This window comes from Panthera leo, chromosome D1 (assembly GCF_018350215.1).
Source record: "Panthera leo isolate Ple1 chromosome D1, P.leo_Ple1_pat1.1, whole genome shotgun sequence".
Classification (NCBI taxonomy): Eukaryota; Metazoa; Chordata; class Mammalia; order Carnivora; family Felidae; genus Panthera; species Panthera leo.
The window spans coordinates 104,227,492-104,246,759 of record NC_056688.1 but is presented as its reverse complement, the minus strand read 5'-3'; the positions used below and the strand labels follow the sequence as shown (position 1 = coordinate 104,246,759).

General features: G+C 40.1%; 2 protein-coding genes across 5 annotated transcripts in view; both read right to left on the bottom strand.

Annotated features, from left to right (window-relative positions):
* The window catches only part of MS4A3 (membrane spanning 4-domains A3), a 29,665-nt gene extending 28,020 nt beyond the window's left edge, over window positions 1-1,645 (bottom strand). The window contains exon 1 of the mRNA XM_042904464.1: window positions 1,563-1,645. The gene's annotated coding sequence lies outside the window, so the exon portion shown is untranslated. The remainder of the gene's footprint in view (window positions 1-1,562) is intronic.
* Window positions 1-19,268, bottom strand: part of OOSP2 (oocyte secreted protein 2) — a 60,408-nt gene that overhangs the window by 19,144 nt on the left and 21,996 nt on the right. The window contains exons 1-4 of one of the 4 annotated variants that reach the window (XM_042904466.1): window positions 9,021-9,084; window positions 4,603-4,781; window positions 3,583-3,686; window positions 1,563-1,767 (exon numbers count right to left, since the gene is read on the bottom strand). In XM_042904466.1, coding sequence (XP_042760400.1) covers window positions 1,569-1,767; window positions 3,583-3,686; window positions 4,603-4,781; window positions 9,021-9,084 — 546 coding nt within the window. In that variant the 3' untranslated portion in view covers window positions 1,563-1,568. Of the gene's footprint in view, window positions 1-1,403; window positions 1,768-3,582; window positions 3,687-4,602; window positions 4,782-9,020; window positions 9,085-19,268 lie in introns of those variants that run through there. The other 3 variants (XM_042904465.1, XR_006193499.1, XR_006193501.1) reach the window with 3 other exon arrangements.

The following is a 19,268-nucleotide window of genomic DNA, read 5'->3' as shown; positions in this document are numbered from 1 at the left end:
GTTTCTTTTCTCCTCTGTAAAATTGGTACAATCGTCATACATAACTTTGGGGTTATTAGGATTAAATGTGCTGTTAGTATGTGCTAGTAACATTGTCTGACACGTGTTAAGCCTCACCGAAGTGTTACCTTTAGGCTTCATATGAACTGTCAAAGGTAGATGCCCACTGTGACAATCTTTAAATTCTTGGACAAGTAACCATAAGCAGCATTTTATTGTAAATGATGTAATAGCAGCACTTCAGGTTTTTTTAATTGAAATATCTTAGTGAAAAATACCTTGGCAAAATCAGATCCCAGACTCACGTAACATTCAAATACACATTTAATAAGCAATTGAATGGCACAACTCCATCCTCATAAACGATATAAGAAATATCCCAAAAGTCAGAAGAGACTTTTTTGTGCGTTGCATGGTAAAATTGCCTCCTTGGGGGAAAGAAGGGGTCACAGGTAGCTGTTGATAAATGGTTATAAGAGGATGATACTGTGATAGGATGATCCAACCTTTCACCACCTCAATAAGTCATTTCAAGTGTGGAAAAGTCACATCAGGGAGAGAACAGAAAATGTGACATCAAATTTCAGTTAAGAAAGTGGTTATTGAAATCCTAGAATATGAATCTAATTTCCTTCTGCAATAATTACTCAAATATGATATACATAGAATTATTTTTAGGAATTGACTTTACTAGTTAGGAATTATTTTTAGGAACTGACTCTACTAATTAGTAAAGCCCACACAAGTTAAAGTATCTTCACACAAAGGGACTTTGTCTTTCCTGAGAATATGTTAAATTTTAGACTCTGCACAAATTTACTCTCTGGCACATTTAGATACCTATCTCTATTCTTTATTTTTACTAAAAAAAATATTAAAAATTTTTTAATGTTTATTTACTTTTGAGAGAGAGCATGCACACACCAGTGGGGGAGGATCAGAGAGAGGGGGACAGAGGATCCGAAGCAGGCTCCACTCCATCAATAGCAGAGAGCCTGATGTAGGACTGGAACTCATAGACTGGGAGATCATGACCTGAGCTGAAGTCAGATTCTTAACCAATGGAGCCACCCAGGCGCCCCTACTAAAAAAAAAAAATATTTAGAACATATTTCTCGAAGGTTCATATCAATTGGATCAAATTACTGTCATTGAAGACATATTGTTCTACCATATAGAATAGAAAATAAAATTTTTGTGAGACAGAGACACAGAGAGAGAGCAAGCGAGGGAGCATGCATGGGGTGGGGCAGAGGGAGGGGCAGAGAGAATCTTAAGCAGGCTACACACCCAATGAGGAGCCCAATACAGGGCTCAGCCTCATGACTGTGAGATAATGACCTGAGCCGAAAACAAGAGTCATATGCTTAGACAATTGAGCCACCCAGGTGGCCCTAAAAAATAAAATTCAAATGGCTAGTATAAATTACCTATTAACATCAAATTAATCAGCTATACCCCTAATGAATAAAAAAATGAAAAATATACTTTCACTGAATCAGGACCTTTACTGAATTAGGGATGTTTAGGGGTAAGATATCTAAGAAAAGATTTATACTAACTTTTTTTTAATACAAAAAAACAGTTTTTCGAACAAAATTCATGATGCCAACTCCAAGTCTCCATTTCTCCTTAAGGAGGGAACCCGTCTGACTTGAACTTAGTAATCCTAGCTCTTCAGGTGTTGTCTCAAAGTCAGCAATAAAGGGACTGGGGTCCAATTTCATTTCATTATCTGCAGAACCTGGTGTGAGCCATACTGATTTCCTAAAAAACAAAACAAAAAAACAGAGGCAGATATTATTGGCATACTTGGTACCAGGTCATTCTGAGTCTACAGGTGGGGACAAAGTTATTTTTTTACCACTGTTTAACACAGTGGCCATTTCAGTATAATGATTTAGGGGTGTGGCACAGGCCTAGACCTTCTGCATAACTGATGATTTGTAATGCTTGCTTCAGTAAAGTACCAAAGTGCCCAGTGGAATGGATTTAGACAAGTGGATTCCTAAGAACAGTAAGTAAAAGCTGTCAAAAGCTTAATCTGACCCCATGCAGTGGTAGTAAAGGATGTGTGTGTGTGTGTGTGTGTGTGTGTGTGTGTGTGTGTGTGCAGCAGTAACATTTATGCACCAGTAACCTAATCATATATCTGTTGGCCTTGTTTTCATTTTTTTTCTAAGGAAGATAAGCTGCAAACAACGTCAAAATTACTATCGAAGTAGAAATGCTGTAGTCATCATAATTAATCTGGTGGCCTACGGAGAGGCAATAGCTCCAGGGCGTTATTTCAGAGTGTTTTATATTACTGGAAGCATCGGCTAATATATAGGAATGAAAATGTGTGTGTGTGTGTGTGTGTGTGTGTGTGTGTGTGTGTGTGTCTGTGTGTCTACAGAATCCAGTGTTAGTGTCAGCTACTCCCCAGAGTATTGCTAAATTCCTCAGCCGTCGATTTGCCTTATGAAAGTAAGTTAAAAGAAGATGAAAGTATTTAACAATAAGAATGTACGTAATGTACACTTAAAAATGGTTACAAATTTTCTATGCTAATTTGGATGTAAATTTTAAAAAATAAAATTAAAAAAATGGTTACAAATTTTATCTTATGTATATTTTACCACAATAAAAAATACCAATTCTCGGGCACCTGGGTGGCAGTCGGTTAAGCACCAGACTTCAGCTCAGGTCATGATCTCATTGTTCGTGGGTTCGAACCCTGCATTGGACTCTGTGCTGACAACTCAGAGCCTGGATCTTGTTTCGGATTCTGTGTCTCCCTCTATCTCTGCCCCTCCCCGACTTGCACTCTGTCTCTCAAAAACAAACAAAAAATGAAACATTAAAAAATTTAAAAAAAAATTCCCCCCCACAAAAAGGATTCTGATAACATTGTAAGATACTATACACTTGCTCTGAGCTCTACCTTCTTTTTTTATGTCAACTATTTCCATATATCAAACAAGGATGAAATCTTTTCCAATATTTGTAACTTGTAAAACTCAATGTGAATATTACAATGACATGGTAAAGTGTTTCAGTATTCACCATTCCACTTGGTCTCAAAGTTTATGTGGGGTCCCTTTGGGATTCAGCTTCTCAGTTCCACAAAACTGCAAGCAAAGTGCATCTAATGATTAGGCTGATAAACCTTTCCTTTCATGCATTTCCATGAGTTAGTATTAAAATGAAGGACTAGTTTTCTCTTTTTAGTCATTCACTGTATTCACATGGAATTAAACCATGAGATGTATTAGGGAATTATAAAGGAGAAGACATTAAAAAACAGCATCAGGTTTGATTCTTCCACTTATTAAGGCGACTGGGTATCTAATGATTCTGCTTTGCAGTTCAGTTACCGTAAAATAACCTAGTTACACTAGATTGCATATGTTTTGATCCTAAAATAGATATTACATTAAAAAATAAAAATACTCCATATTATTATAAATGTCAATTTCATGTTTGTTTGGAAATACGCTTACGGGTGAGTCAAATCTAAAGTCTATGCTTTGCAGAAGCATCTGATTAGGTAAAGGTAAGATGGATGCTTTCCAAAGGAGTCTGGTCTATTGGACTGACCTAGAGGCAGAACATTCCAAAGGGATTTTCTGGCTCTCACAATGCACAATCCTAGGGTTAAAGAACATCTCTGTTTGAAGAAGGAGGGTATCCTCCGAAACAACCTAGAGGAGCACAATATTTAAGCAGAAGGTACTTCTCGTAACAGGGGAGGCATACATACGTTTGTATTCTAGTTTAAGATTTATGCCTAGGGGCGCCTGGGTGGCTCAGTTGATTGAGTGTCAGACTTCAGCTCAGGCGTCTCAGGTCATGATCTCACAGCTCGTGGGTTCGAGCCCTGCGTTGGGCTCTGTGCTGATGGCTCAGAGCCTGGAGCCTGCTTCGGATTCTGTGTCTCCTTCTCTCTCTGCCCCTCCCCCAACATGTGCTCTGTCTCTCTCTGTAGTGAAAATACTTCTTCAGTGAAAATACTGCCTCAGGGCAGTTCAAATGATCCAATGAATAGGATAAACCTTCCCAGGATTTGTGCCTTTTCCCCTTTGGAGCATTGAATGAAACTTAAAACTGTCTGCTAAGCTTTGGTGAAATACAAGAGGAGCTGAAGGACAATTTAAAATCGGTTTCCTAACCAGTCAGGAAACCTGTGCTCTTGGGTCTTGTGCACATGGATGGCCCAATGTTCAGTGAATGATAAGGAAGGGACCATGTTGTCATCTGCCCATAAATAACGATAACTAGAAGCAAAATGTAATCCTTAAAACAAACAAACAAAAAAAGACAATAATTTTAGAGCCAGGTATAAAGATCTAAAAAACTACTTCAAAGTTATTTTTAGGGGCACCTGGGTAGTTTGGTTGGTTAAGCATCCAACTTCGGTTTAGGTCACGACCTCACGGTTCATAGGTTCGAGCTCCACATTGGGCTCTGTGATGACAGCTCAGAGCCTGGAGCCTGCTACAGATTCTGTGTCTCCCTCTCTCATTGCCCCTCCCCTGCCTGCACTTTATCTCTCAAAAATAAATAAATGTTAAAAAAAATTTTTTAAGAAGTTATTTTTATAAATAGTACTGTACTCACCTTTGTCCTGATCTCACGGTCATGTACAGGGTATATAAAATCATATGCAGAGGTCTGAATCTGAGTCACAGGGCAACCTGATCCCAGGTGCAATTCATCAGCAAATATATACAGGTCGCTGTTGTGCCCACATGGGCTAACCAAGATCATCACCCAGTCCATTGAACAACTTACTGTCACTACAGAAAGAATCATATAAGAAAGTGTCAGATGTATATTTACATCCAGGAAGAGCCCAAAGAATATTCAGCTCTGCCCTTCGTGGTAAATAAAAGGTATTTCTTTCTCCGGCAAAGGTAATCAAGGCTTACAGAATAACATATAAAGGGTTTTCACATTACTGGTTTTTCCAAAATATCTGCATATTATCCTCAAATAACTAGGCTTCATTTATCTCACAGGGAAGAAGATCAACACATAAGAAAATCATAATCTTCTAGTCCCCTGCCTCCTCTAAAAGAGATTATATTCTAAAGAGGGTGATGTATCTGGGACCACACAGAAGGTACAGAAGTAAATTGCAATGCATTCGAATAGGAGAGATGTATTCCCAGTAATGCTCTTTGGAGAGGGAGAAGGGGAAAGGGTGGGAGAGTAGAATCCTGATCTGGAACAGTCCCTACCAAAGACAGAGCCACAGAGGAAAGACTCTGAAGAGAGAAAATCCGCTGCCTGGGATGGCAGTTCTGTGAAGGTTTCCATGTAAAACCTATTCTTATCCTTTACATTGAAATCTTCAGTCAGTCAGGAATCATCACTATTTCTAATGGACTCATTTATCCCATGGAAGAAGTAAAGACGGACAGTAACCAGAGCTTCTCAGAGCGGTGATCAGAGTTGAACTGCATGGATCCTACTAATGTTCAGAAAGAAAACACAGATTTATTGGCTTTAAAGAGTCATGATTAGTGGTAGGGGGGAAAAACTAATGAAACAGGTTACAAAACTTCCAAAGTGGAGAACAAAAGAGAATGGAGAAAAACAAATTGAAACAATTTAGAAGAAGGCAAAAAAGCCTTAGGGGAAGAGACAAAACATCAAAGCAAACAAACAAACAAAAAAAAGGACAAAAATTAAGCCATAGGGAGATCCTGGGTGGCTCAGTCGGTTAAGTGTCTAACTCTTGCTTTTGACTAAGGTCATGATCTCACAGTTGTGAGTTCGAGCCCTACATTGGGCTCTACACTGACAGTGCACAGCCTGCTTGGGATTCTCTGTCTCCCTTTCTCTCTGCCCCTCCCATGTGCTCTTTCACTCTCTCTAAATAAAGAAAATAAACTAAAAAAAATAAATAAGCAATAAGATGATTGCAATAAATGAACTGCAAGAATATGTCAACAATAATAATAAATGTAAATGAACAAAATACTTCAGGCCAAATGACCAACAGCCAAATGAAGAAATTATAATGTATTTATATAATCAACTTCTAGGTAACATGGCAAATATAATTATAAAGTATCAATCTGAAAATAGTTATGAGAAAGAAGCAAGTCACAACACAAACCTTATATATCTAACGATACAAAGTTGAAATGACAGATAACCATTTTTTATGAAAGATTTTTTTCCAAACAGAGACTATTCTTCGGTAGCCAGTACCTGCCCCACACTTAAGGCATGAGACTCATAACCCAGAACATGGCCCCACATCTCATCTGATACAGCCTCCTCATGTTTTGCAAAAGTGGAAGTAACCGGGTTTAAATCTTATCTTCCTATTTCGACGCTAATATAAGTTGCTCTAACACAACCTGTCATCCAAGCTAGGATAAGTACTTTGAACTTGGATTTCATTTCGTAATTATCTTTATATTCACAGCTGCACAGAACCCAGGGAATGTTGAATATACATAGTTTGAATTGTAGTGCTTGTTGATAGTACCACCTGCACCCGGAACTGACAGATGAGCAGAAATTACAGAACCTCCCCCTTACTATTTAACAAAGGGAAGGGATGGGAGACAGTGAAAGTCTGACTGGCCATCCAACCTATAGGAAGGTAACCTTCTTACAGCTGGCTGGATAGGGCTTGAATTCTATAGCTACCAAATTATTAGATTTTGAAAAAACTGGTTAAAACTGCAATGCAATTTATTCACGAGTCAGTGAAGGCCACCGAATGGGAAGATTCACAGTCAGGATAAACAGAAGTTCTGGCAGTTTGACGGAGTGTACTCAGAGCCTCAGTCCAGTTAGTGGACTGGGCTGGACTGGTTCAAGTGAATGTGCACACAAGGTGGCAATTCTAGCCAGTAACTGGAAAGTTAAGCTACAGTGGTTTGGGATGACATGTAAGACAAATTTCCCATATTCCCGAGGTCTCCTGGGAGCTGTAGGTGTTCTAAACAGAGCCACAACCAAAGCACTTACATGCTTTGGAGCCTAACAGAACCTGGAAGTAAATAAAGTAGTGACCTCTTATTCCAGAAATAAGTAGTTCAGTCACTGCTGAAGTCCGATCAATGCCTCCTGTCCCCCACCAGCATCTCTCTAAAGGCAGAAGAAAAATAAAAAAAATTGGGGCACCTGGGTGGCTCAGTCGGTTAAGTGTCCAACTTCAGCTCAGGTCTGATCTCACAGATCATGGGTTCAAGCCCTGCATTGGGCTCTGTGCTGACAGCTCAGAGCCTGGAGCCTGCTTCGGATTCTGTGACTCCCTCTCTCTCTCTCTCTCTGTCCCTCCCCTGCTCATGCTCTGTCTCCCTCTGTCTCTCAAAAAATAAATAAACGTTAAAGAAAAAAATGTTTAAATAAAGTAAAGCAACAATAGGAGTATTCTCACTAATACTCAGGTGTGATAAGTGGCTATTGTCTCCTGCAGCAAGGACATAAAGTGATGAGTAAATTGATAAGGGCCTTATCGAAAGCCTTGCTTAAAGGCTGCCTTTGGAAGGCATATGTGAGCAGATCTGTGGTCAGGAAAATTGTTAGGAAGATTTTCCTTCCTAAAGCAATTAGGATCACCTGTCATGGGTGTTTTCCATTACTTATGCCGATCTCAATAATATACCACACGCCACATATGATAATGGCAGTCTGCACATCATCTAAAAATTAAATTACCTGTGCCGTGAAGCACAAAGCATACACCTGATTGACTTTGACCCTGTACTCTTCACAGATGTGCTGAGTAAACTTCCCCTCTATGGTAGCTGTAGAAATATTAAGAGCTGGAGGATGATCTTCCCACAGCAAAAGCTCATTAAATTACCTCCCAGATGACTCTTGCATCAATTTAGGAATTACAACAGGTAGTCGTTGGAAGAAATAGTCAAACAAACGACTTTAAAAATGACTATCTGCCATCAATATTTATTACTTCTCACTTCATACTTCTCACAAATAAGTCTACCATGACTCTGAGCAAGCCAGTCCTGTGTCAAGAGGCTAATTGTCTATTTATTATCTTCTTTCCTAAAGCACTGGTGCTTTCCCATTCCCCTTCCCATTACATTCCCATTACAAAGTAATAATAGAAAGTCGGATCACACAATGAAGAGAATGGCTAGAGGTTCAAACCTTGATGAGGAAAGCTCCCCCAAACAGTAATAGGGAGCAGTAGACCTTGGAATACATTCAGGATATTCTTAAACACTTTGGAGGACCTAAGTCTTCCCAGGGTGAAAAAATATTCATATGCAATGAGCAAGAGATTCCAACACTTCGTAAGCCAGTAAGTTCTGGCTCTTTACAGATAAACCATCAAGGAAGTAAGAAAATTCAGGGAGATGGTTTGTGGGGAAAGTGGCATTGGAGAAAGCAGGTGTTCTACATTAGTGACTGTCACCTCCAAATCGCTGCATGGGTTGGAAATATTATCCTACGGTCACCTAGATAAGAGTATCAGAAGGATCCTTCCTAGAGGAAAAAAGATTGCGACAGTTTAAAGATGGATTCAACAGGATAAGGGGATATGAACATACAGGGAGTCCAGGCTTCTGTTGCCACTTATTTTTCTCATACTAATCTTAGTCTGACATTATGAAGTCGTGCCTCTAGTATCTGAGAAATCTGAGGGAAAGCCCGAGGAACACATGTAGCTGCCACACAAATTGGCTGAAGTAGCTAGAATCTTCCTTGCACCTGAGCATCATAGATCCCAGCCAGGCCTCAATGCCCTGCTTCCTCACCCCAGATGACCCCAACGCCCTGTGCTCCCCACTCCAGGTGCCCCCAATGCCATGTGCCCCTCTATCCTAGATGGCCCCAATGCCCTGCATCCCCTTACCCCAGAGGGCCCTGACATCCTGAGTCCCCCACTCCAGATGGCCTCACTATATTGACTCAAGTCTCCTCGGCCCGAAAGCATTTCCCTTCCAGCTGCTTGTAAGATCTGAACTCTTTGGGAGGAGAGTTCCTGCATGGAAAGCGACCATAACTCCTCCAAGAAAGTGTTCTTTAGAACTGGCCTCTACCATAGATGCTCTCAGTGCAAGGCCAAATCAAGGCGGCAAGAAGCGACCAGACTCCTAAAGCCATAGAGACCTTCATCTGGACAGACCCCCAGCCAGGACTTCTCAGGAAACAGGAAGTGGTGCGGCCTTACGTGATTTTATGCGGCATCCCACACTCAGCTGTCTTCATTTTCCTACTGATTTAGATAGGGCACGCGACACCCTCTCAATGTCAACCACCTAAAAGCTGCAACTCTCCAGATTTCCCAAACACTGACTCTCCGAAAGGCATATCACACAAAAAGTGCTATTTGATAACAGACGGTGTCTGCATGAGGCCTGTTGAGACCATCTGGGAGGCTAGCATGGCACATGACATTTCCAGTACATGCTAAATAGTAGGCAATTATTGGCACCAGCTGATTTTTGGGTGTCCAGCTAATATGTGGAACAGCCTAAGTCATAGACGTTTGAAATCAAAAGATGATTATTTCTTCTTTTCTCTGACTTTGGCTGGAAGAATCAGCAGCAGGGATAATAAAGTGACTTGCCCAGAAACAAACATCCCCAGGAGGAGACAGGGACCTATAGAAAGCCATCTTTCATGGCATCAAGGAAATCTAAAAATCCGTCTTTATTGATATGTCCATAAATTAATGTTTTAGTTAGTTTAGCCAGGTCAAGCCTTAAAAGTATTTACTTATAACACAGGAGAATAATGTTTTTTTCATGCTGAGATTTCTTAGAAAAGAAACATTTATATTCATGTATTTTGTCCCCTTGTGCCATATATATAATTTTATGTATAATAAGTATATATATATATATATATATATATATATATATATATATATATTCATTCCAGTACTCAGAAGTTCCAGCTAAGCATTTTTTAAATAATTTTTTCCATCCTGTTTTTGTTTTGTTTTTTAGAGTTTATTTATTTTGAGAGAGAGAGAGAACGAGGGAGGGGCAGAGAGAGAGGGAGAGAGAGAATCCCAAGCAGGCGCCACACAGTCAGCACAAGCCTGATGTGGGGCTTGAACTCCCAAACGATGAGATCATGACCTGAGCCGAAGTCGGAGGCTTAGCCGACTGAGCCACCCATGCACCCGAAAGTTCCAGCTAAGCATTTTTTTTAATGTTTATTTATTTTTGAGACAGAGAGAAAGCATGAACGGGGGAGGGTCAGAGAGAGAGGGAGACAGAATCGGAAGCAGGCTCCAGGCTCTGAGCCATCAGCACAGAGCCCGACACGGGGTTCGAACCCATGAGCTGTGAGATCATGACCTGAGCCGAAGTCAGATGCTTAACCGACTAAGCCACCCAGGCACCCCATATGTTTATCTTTTAAATCATTCCAGTAGAAGCATCTAGTATTGTTCTAGAAGGCATCAGAGTCTACTGCTTAAGAGCTTCTACTGCTTAAGAGAGTTTCTCTGCTCTCAATTTACACAAGTTTGGGAAAATTAGTTAAACAAGCTAAGGCTCAGATTCATACTCTGTAAAAAGGAGGTAATAATACTATTTCCCTTGTAAGTTTATTGTGACTATTAAAAGGGATAACAAATGTAAGCAGTCTAGCCAAAGCTAATAGCATACAAAAAAAATATATATATATATATGTGTATGTATATATATATATATATATATATATATATATATATATAAACAAGGTACATAGTGTACAAAAGTACATATATTTTCCTCAAACCTGAGTGCAGTGAATTCAGGTTTTATATACTTTTCCAAGGAAGCCTTCCAGGCCAGGAAAGAGGCAGATGATATATTCAAAGTACTAAGTGAAAAAACTGTAGGTGTTCAGCATTTGTGACTCTCAAAGGACTTCTTAAATTCTTATCCTCAATTATTATTTTTAAAGATGCTGGATTCAATACCACAGTGTTTCAATACTATATATTTCTGAATCTGTTTCATAAACGATATTTTTCTAAGCATATGCATTCATACATGGGGCAACAGTTTGGGAATCTTTTTTTTTTTAAGACTTTAGGATTGCTTATGAAATGTGAGAATTTTCATCTGTGCACACTTAGAAAAACTTGCTTGTCATATATGCTACCCCAATAGCTTTTTACTTGTAAACGTGAGATGACTTCTAAGTCCTCTAATTGTCTCTTTAGACTTTCTGTCTCTTGAAAGCATCTGCTAACATTTTACTAAAGAAGTATTCATTGAAACCTCAAAAAACAAGAATTATTTATTTAATCTTCACTTTCAAATATACTGGCCTAAAATGGAAGTTTTCCATTTAGATAGTCAGGATTCATTATGCAGAGAAAATGTGTACTTCAGGTTTTCTAGAAAAATTCAGACTCCAAGTATTTCATCAAAATGATAGTAGGAACTATCTAAAAATTTCAGAAATGTTAAATCCAAATTACGTGTTTTATACTGCATCCAGAAACTGAATGTCATCTTTTGTCAGCATATGAGATTGTTGCCAAATTATGAGCAATTTTGTTTTAAAGAAGATCTGAAGGTCGATGATTCTGAAAAACTAAACTCACGAATAAATTAGAGCCCCAGATTTGCTATAAATTTATATCTTCTTCATTTGCCAATTACATGTTCCATTTACTATTTTCAACTAAACTTGCCCATCTTGGATTTCATGGTAGCCTGAGACCAAACACTTATAAATTCTCAAAGGTCTAACACCAGAATAGACAAGAAAAAACAAAGACAAAAAAATCAGTGTCTGATTAGCAAATAGTTCCAACTAATTATCTTTTTAAAAAGAAAACATCAGGTAGTTGATAATCAAATAACAAATTTATTTATTCAAATAAATTTTAAAACCACCTAGAACCAAAGCCTATTTTATTGATTCTGTTTTGACTCAAATAGGGGAAATCAGTCTTCTGATTTCCAGACTGTAATCAGCAGGCAAATCTCTTATCTCCCAAACCAGGACTCTCTTGACTGCACAAGACAATTCACCAATACTCATTTTTCATTTGATTTTCTTAGCATCCATAAATGTAATAGCTGGATTTAATGCATGAATACATCAAGTTAATGTTTGAGACTTAATTTGTACTCAGCAAATGTGATTTCTCTTACTCAGGAAGGCACTTTGTTTTTAAAAGTTGTGTAAGGAATTACAAATCAAACCCACAGCATGCAATCTCCAAATAACCTAAAAACAACACTTTAATAATCTAACACATTTCTAGCAGTGGTATCTAAGAAATGATCTATGGTCAGGGGAACATGAATACGCACAAAAATAGCACCCCATAGTGGGTAGCCTGTGCAGAAGACCAAGAAAAACGGGCAGAAGGGACGAAATATGCTTTGTAAGGAACTATAAAAACACCCAGAGCCAGAATTGTTGCTCCATTCAGGATCTGGACGGCCTATAAGAAGGAAAAAAGAAAAAAAAAAAAACATAATGGTCATGTACTAGTGTCCATGGAGAAGAGACCATTTGAATTTTCTTCAGAAAGGAGATATCAGTGCTGGAAATGATGACAATGTCAAGCTTAACTGAGACAGTGCATGTGTGTGGTGGGGAAGGCGGGGCGGGGGGGTGGGGCGGGTAGACAGAGAGAGAGGGAGGAAATGAGAGAATCCCAAGCAGGCTCCACACTCAACGCAGAGCCCCACGAGCGGCTAAATCTCATGGATCATGATCTGAGTCGAAATCAAGAGTCAGATGCTTAACAGACTGAGCCACCCAGGCATCCCAATAATGTGTGTCTTAATGAAAATATATTTCAGTTTTTGTCAGTATGGGCAGTAGGAATGCAAGATAGGATTTTTTCCTCTTTACTTACTGTATTTGAGGTTCTAGAAACCTCCAGACTTATTGAGGGTGATCATCTAATGTACAGGCCAATTTGAGGTTTCCCAGTTGTCCTCTGTATTGTCTTCTTATGGCTATATATTGCTATTTGCTTTATTCTGAGTACAATAAAGACTGATGCATTGGTTTTATTATCTCTCTTTAATCTTCTATCATACACTAAAATCTTACCCTCAGCTTTCTTTTTCAGTTTAAATTCTATTATTTTTTCCTTTTTAAAAATTAAGGCAAACTTGGGGTGCCTAGTGGCTCAGTCAGTTGAGCGTCCAACTTCGGCTCAGGTCACGGTTTCACGGTTCGTGGGTTGGAGCCCCGCATCGGGGTCTCTGCTCTCAGCAGAGAGCCCACTTCAGTTCCTCTGCCCCCCTCTCTCTGTCCCTCCCCTGCTCACGCACTCTCACTCTCAAAAATAGATAAACATTAAAAAAAAATAAGGCAAACTTTACAGACAATAAATTCCACTCTTTTTATATTACAGTTCCGTAAGTCTTGATAAATGTATACAGTCAGGTCACCACCACAACAATCAAGACATTGAACATTTCCATTACCCCAAAATGTTCTCATATACCTCTTTGCAGTCAGCTGATCTCCGAGACCCAGCCTCAGGCGACCACATATCTGTTTTCAGTCCCTATAATATTGTCCTCTCCAAAATGTCATTTAGGGGCACTTGGGTGGCTCAGTCGGTTGAGCGTCCAATTTCAGCTCAGGTCATGATCTTGTGGGTTCGTGGGTTTGAGCCCTGTATCAGGCTTTGTGCTGACAGCTCAGAGTCTGGACCCTGCTCCAGATTCTGTGTCTCCCTCTCTCTCTGCCCCTCCTCCGCTCATGCCCTGTCCCTCTCTCAAATAAATAAACATTAAAAAAAAAGTTTTAATCATTTAAATGGACTCATACAGTACACAGCCTTTGTGCCTGCTATATTTCTTTTAGCCTAACGCTTTTGAGATTCATTCGAGTTGTTAGCGGTAAGGGTACTTTGTTCCTCATTACAGCTGAGTAGTATTTCACTGTGTGGCTGTCCCACTAGTTGTTTAATTATTTATGAATTGATAGAGATTGAGGCTGTTTCCAGTTTGGGGCTATTATGAACAAAGCTACTATAAATATTTGTGTATATGTCCTTGTATAGACATATATAATAATTTTTCTTGGATAAATACTCAGAATTGGAATTTCTGGGTTGTATGGAAAATCTATGTTTCATTTTTTAAGAGGTTGCAAATCTTTTCCAAAATGATTGTGTCATTTTGAAATATCACCAGAAATTTAGATTTTTAATTGCTCACCCATACTTGGTGTTATGGGTCATTTTAATTTTTGCCCTCCTAGTAGGTGTGGCTCTCATTGTCCTTTAAATGTGCATTTTGCTAGTAATTAGTGACATTGCACAACTTTTTGTGTGCTTCCTTGCCATCTCTCTGTTCAAACATTTTGCTCATTCTTACTGAGTTTTCTTTTTATTGAGTTACCCCTCCTGAATCTTCTTTTTTATGAAGATTTCTTTTTAGAAGAGTCACAGCTAGCTGTCTTAATATGTTTCACAATATTCATTCAGAATATGTTTGATTATTTCCTCATAATTAGACTCAAGTTAAACCTTTTTGCAAGAGTGAATCATAGGTGATGTTGTCTCCTTGTAGTGAAGATCTCATAAAGTTAGGAACATTTACAGATCTTTCTCATTGCTCATTTTTCTAATTTCTTTTTCTGCATTATGTTGTAGATTTCTTTATGTATCAGGGAGATTATGCTTTTATCTGTGACGTAAGATGACAATATTTGCCTCCCAGGCAGTCATTTGTCTTTTGACTTCATTTGTGGTATTGTTGCCATTGAAATTTGTTTAAATTTTTTTTTTTTTTCAAATTGTATTTGGCTGCATTTTACTTACTGCTTCTGGAACAGGAGTCGTAATTAGAACAGATTCCCTCTACACTGTTCACAAAATAATTAACACAGCCGGCTAAGTCCACAGTGGGCTTTTCACAAGGACCAGGGGAAAATCAGTCCAGGGCCAAGGAATCATTTGCCTTTGTCATTTGTAGTTCACTGCCATTTGTGTTTTTGTATCCAGTGCGATCCCCAAGACACCTAACTGACTCACATTAACTCTCAGATAAGTAGCTAGTAACACTAAAACATTTCAGGTTTGTCCCATTAACACTTGCAGATGGAGAGAAGGGGGAGGGGAAAGGAGAGGAAGGAAGGGGAGTGGAGGGGAGGGAAGAAAGAAAGAAAAGGAAAGAAGAGAAAGAAGAGGAAGGAAGGGAGGAAGGAAAAAGAAAGAAAAGAAAAAAGAAGAAATCTCTCTAGCTATGCTGTCCACTGGCCCCACATACAGGCCTGGCTTCTGTCTAAGGGAAACAAGACACCTCGGTCTTACCCTCAGTCAGCTCTGGACCAGCTCAGCCAACCTCGTCTTTCAGAGCCTCTGAAAGGAACACTTCTATTCATGTCAAGAAACCCCTGTACATGTCTACAGCTTTTCCTTCTTGCTGCTTTGGGCTTAGAGTTCCATTTCTATTTGCCAGGCTTTTTCTTTCACATGAAGAATTATTTCTCTTGTAAAATTTACAGGATAAGGGATGACTCACAGCAGAGGGTCCCCAATATTCACACAGTTCTCTTAATTGCTCAGTAATTTTTTTTTTTACAGTATCTGTAGGTCAAAAGAAATACTAATGGCTTCATGTATGAAGTGGTTACATCAAAAATAATTTAGTATATATTTATGCCCTAACAACTTCATAGCCATTTGAAAACATTAGAACACATGCATTGAAAGAAAAATTAATGTGCTTACTTTATTGATTAAGTAACCACAATTACTTACTAACAGAATGTGTATGCCTGTTTGACAATACATAGCTTCTCAAATTTTGGAATCAGATTGGACATCAACATTCTATTTTTTGTTTCACCTTTCTTTTCCCACAGTGACTGCTTCTGCTTTTTACAGCAACCACAACACCACCAGCCCCACAACGACACGGCCTCACTGAAAGGAACATAGTGCCATCAGATGTCAGAACTATGGGTTACCTTGAACGAGCCATTTGTACAGCACCTGCCAGCTTTCAAGCATCATTGTGTCCCTGGAAATTTTAAAGTATTCTCTGGTAGCCCTGGAACTTCTCTGCAGTGCCTCTGGGCTCCCAGGACGCTGTATAAGAACCATGGAGTTAAGGCCAAGTTTTGCACATCTGTAGAAAAGTCTGACATGTTAATGGCCCTTTTAATGGCACAGTAAATTCTCACAAATAGGCTTCTTGTTAAATTACAGACAAGGGGCGCCTGGGTGGCTCAGTCAGTTAAGCGTCCAACACTTGATTTTGGCTCAGGTCACGATTTCACAGTTTGGGAGATTGAGCCCCACGTCAGGTTCCGTGCTGACAAGTCTGCTTAGGATTTTCTCTCTGCCTCTCCCCTGCTCTCTCTCTCAAAATAAATAAATAAACTCAAAAAAATGAATGAAGATAACCACATGTGGTATACTTTGTTTTATGTTTTTTCTTGTTGATCTATTCATTCAATTCTTCAGTAGATATCTATTGAGCACCTAATAGGACAGGTGCATGTCTCAGAGAAATGAAAGCTGATTTTCACACAAAAACCTATAGAATTGTTCCTAGCAGCTTTATTCACAATGACAACATACAGAAAAATACACAGATGGCAGAATGCCACAACAGCCCGTATGTCCTTCATTGAGTGAGCAGTCAAACAAACAGTGGTAACCTAGACCATGGAATATCATTGGGCAATAGAAAGAAACATTATTGGGGCGCCTGGGTGGCTCAGTCAGTTAAGCATCCGACTCTTGATTTTGGCTCAGGTCATGATCTCGTGGTTCGTGAGTTCAAGCCTGCATCAGGTTCTCTGCCGTCGGCACAGAGCCTGCTTGAAATTCTCTCTCCCTCTCTTTCTGTCAGTCCCCTTCTCTCTGTCTCTCTCAAAAATAAATCAATTTTTTTAAAAAATTTAAGAGATCTATTCACCTTCAGTGGTGATGGATCCTTAGAAAACAGGTAATATCATTACTCCCTTCATGAAGATAAATGGACACATCTTTCAGGGAAAATTTAACAGTAAATATTAATTACCTTTAAAGTGTTTGTACTTTATCACAGGGGCACCTGGGTGACACAGTTGGTTAAGCATCTGACTCTCGATCTCGGCTCAGGTCAGGGTCTCACGATTTGTGAGTTCCAGCCCCACATCAGGCTCTGCACTGATGGTGCAGAGCCTGCTTGGGATTCTGTCTCTCCTTCTCTCTGCCCCTCCCCCTGCTTGTGCTCTCTCTCTCAAAAAAAAAAAAAAAAAAAAAGAATAAAGTTTTACACATAGAGCATATATATTCACTATACTTATATATTATATCTGTACATGGTGCATACATATATATATATAGTAGGTATATATTTACCTACAGTACACACACACACACACACACACACACACACACACACATAGCTTTTCACAGGCCATAGGAATTTTGAAAATCTTCTGATTAAACAGACTCTGCAGGAGATACATATGGCTCACCCATGAGCGTCCATCAGTGCTAGTCTACCGCTGTGTCCCTCTGGAAATATGTCAAACCTGGTTTTACCAAAGGTTAGACTGTCTGGCCTCTAAGGAGAACAGTAAATCAAGATACTGGGACCCTGTCAAGGTTGATTTCTTACAAACAGAGAAGTAGTCAAGGTTAGACCTCCTGGCCTTGTTGACTTCTCCTTTCCATGTTGATAAAATCCAGCCCAGTCCCGCAGCTATTGGGGCAGCCCCTATTAGCACACAGAAAGAAAAGAAAAGAAAAGAAAAGAAAAGAAAAGAAAAGAAAAGAAAAGAAAAGAAAAGAAAAGAAAAGAAAAGAAGGAAGGAAAGAAGAAAAGAAAGAAAGAAAGAAAGAAAGAAAGAAAGAAAGAAAGTGAAAGAAACAGAGAGAAAGAGAAAAGAAAAAAGAAAGCACGCCATGAACTGTGGGGGTGGGGAAATGCTCCAGTGGTGGGGGATGAAATGCATCCTGGGGTCAGAGCTTTGTGGCATCCCTAACTCATCCCACAAAGTACCAGAAATTGGCCTACAAAGGTCCTAGCAAAGAGAGTCCTCCGGACACTGTGTAATGGTTGATTGGGCTCACTCTGTATATCACTGTGGATTTCCATACCCAAGTGATCGAGAGAGAGTGGGACGTCAGGATCTGGAGCTGACAACAGGTTACCGGCCTTCTCCCTCTTCTCTGAAGTGGCTTAATTGAACACATCTGAGTATGGCATCAGGTATAAAAACACTGCAGGCTCCCCCAGCCCCTCCCAGCTTCCTGTTGCCCGAGGAGCTCTCGACCCGGCATCCAGCATCATGAAGGCCTGTGTGGGTTTGGGAGGACGGCTGCTCCTACTTGCTTCTTTGATTTGGACGTGTTCTGGGCAAGAGCCAGGTATCAAAGGTGACCCCGAATGCTGGTGCCTTGAAGGGGGAGTTTCTCAACCACCACGAGCCGTGGGGCTTCTGGTGGCTTAGACTCGATTGCCCTTCCCCCCTCCAAAATTTAAGAACTCTGACTCCCCTGGCTCTGCACTTTATTTTCCCCTTGTGTCCAGCCGGATACTGCTGAATGAGTGAAGGAATATTGAACTCAAGGAGTTGTGTTTTCTGCAGGTTCTAGGAATTAGTCTCTCTTCTCCCACTTCTTCCACACGTCAGCTGCTGGAAATTCCCACCAAACCGTCCTTGGACCTTCTGCTCTGTCATGTGGCTTTCTCTCCCCTTTCCCAGCACCTCCTCTGTTCTTTCACTTTAAACCTTAGCCCCTTGATCACACATTAACTGGCCTGCCTCGTCGAACTGCCTCTCTTCCCATCCAGAGCATCACTGCACAAGATGCAATGCAAGTGCCTGTTTCTTAAGATGCGACTCTGACCAAACCCCTCCTTAAAAATTCTGGTGCTTCAGGGCGCCTGGGTGGCTCAGTCGGTTGAGTGTCCGGCTTCAGTTCAGGTCATGATCTCACGATTCATGAGTTTGAGCCCCGCGTCAGGCTCTGTGCTGACAGCTCAGAGCCTGGAGCCTGCTTTGGATTCTGTGTCTCAGTCTCTCTCTGCCCCTCCCCCGCTCGTGCTCTGTCTCTCTCTCAAAAGTAAATAAACATTAAAAAAAATTTTTTTTTAATTCCGATGCTTCCCAGCAGCCAGCTGGATGAAGCGTAAACTGGCCTTCAGCATGCCATAAAGCCTGACCTCAAGCCACCTTCTGATTCCGTGTGTCTGGTTCCTCCCCAAACAGGGGCTGTCAGACTGCTGTTTTCCCCCACAGGCACTGCAAGGTCCCACTCTGGCACCTACCTGGAGAAAATCTGGTGCAGAACCCCTCATAATATATTCAAGCCATGTAGATCACAGACATTGGGTCACATCAAAAGAAGCAGATGT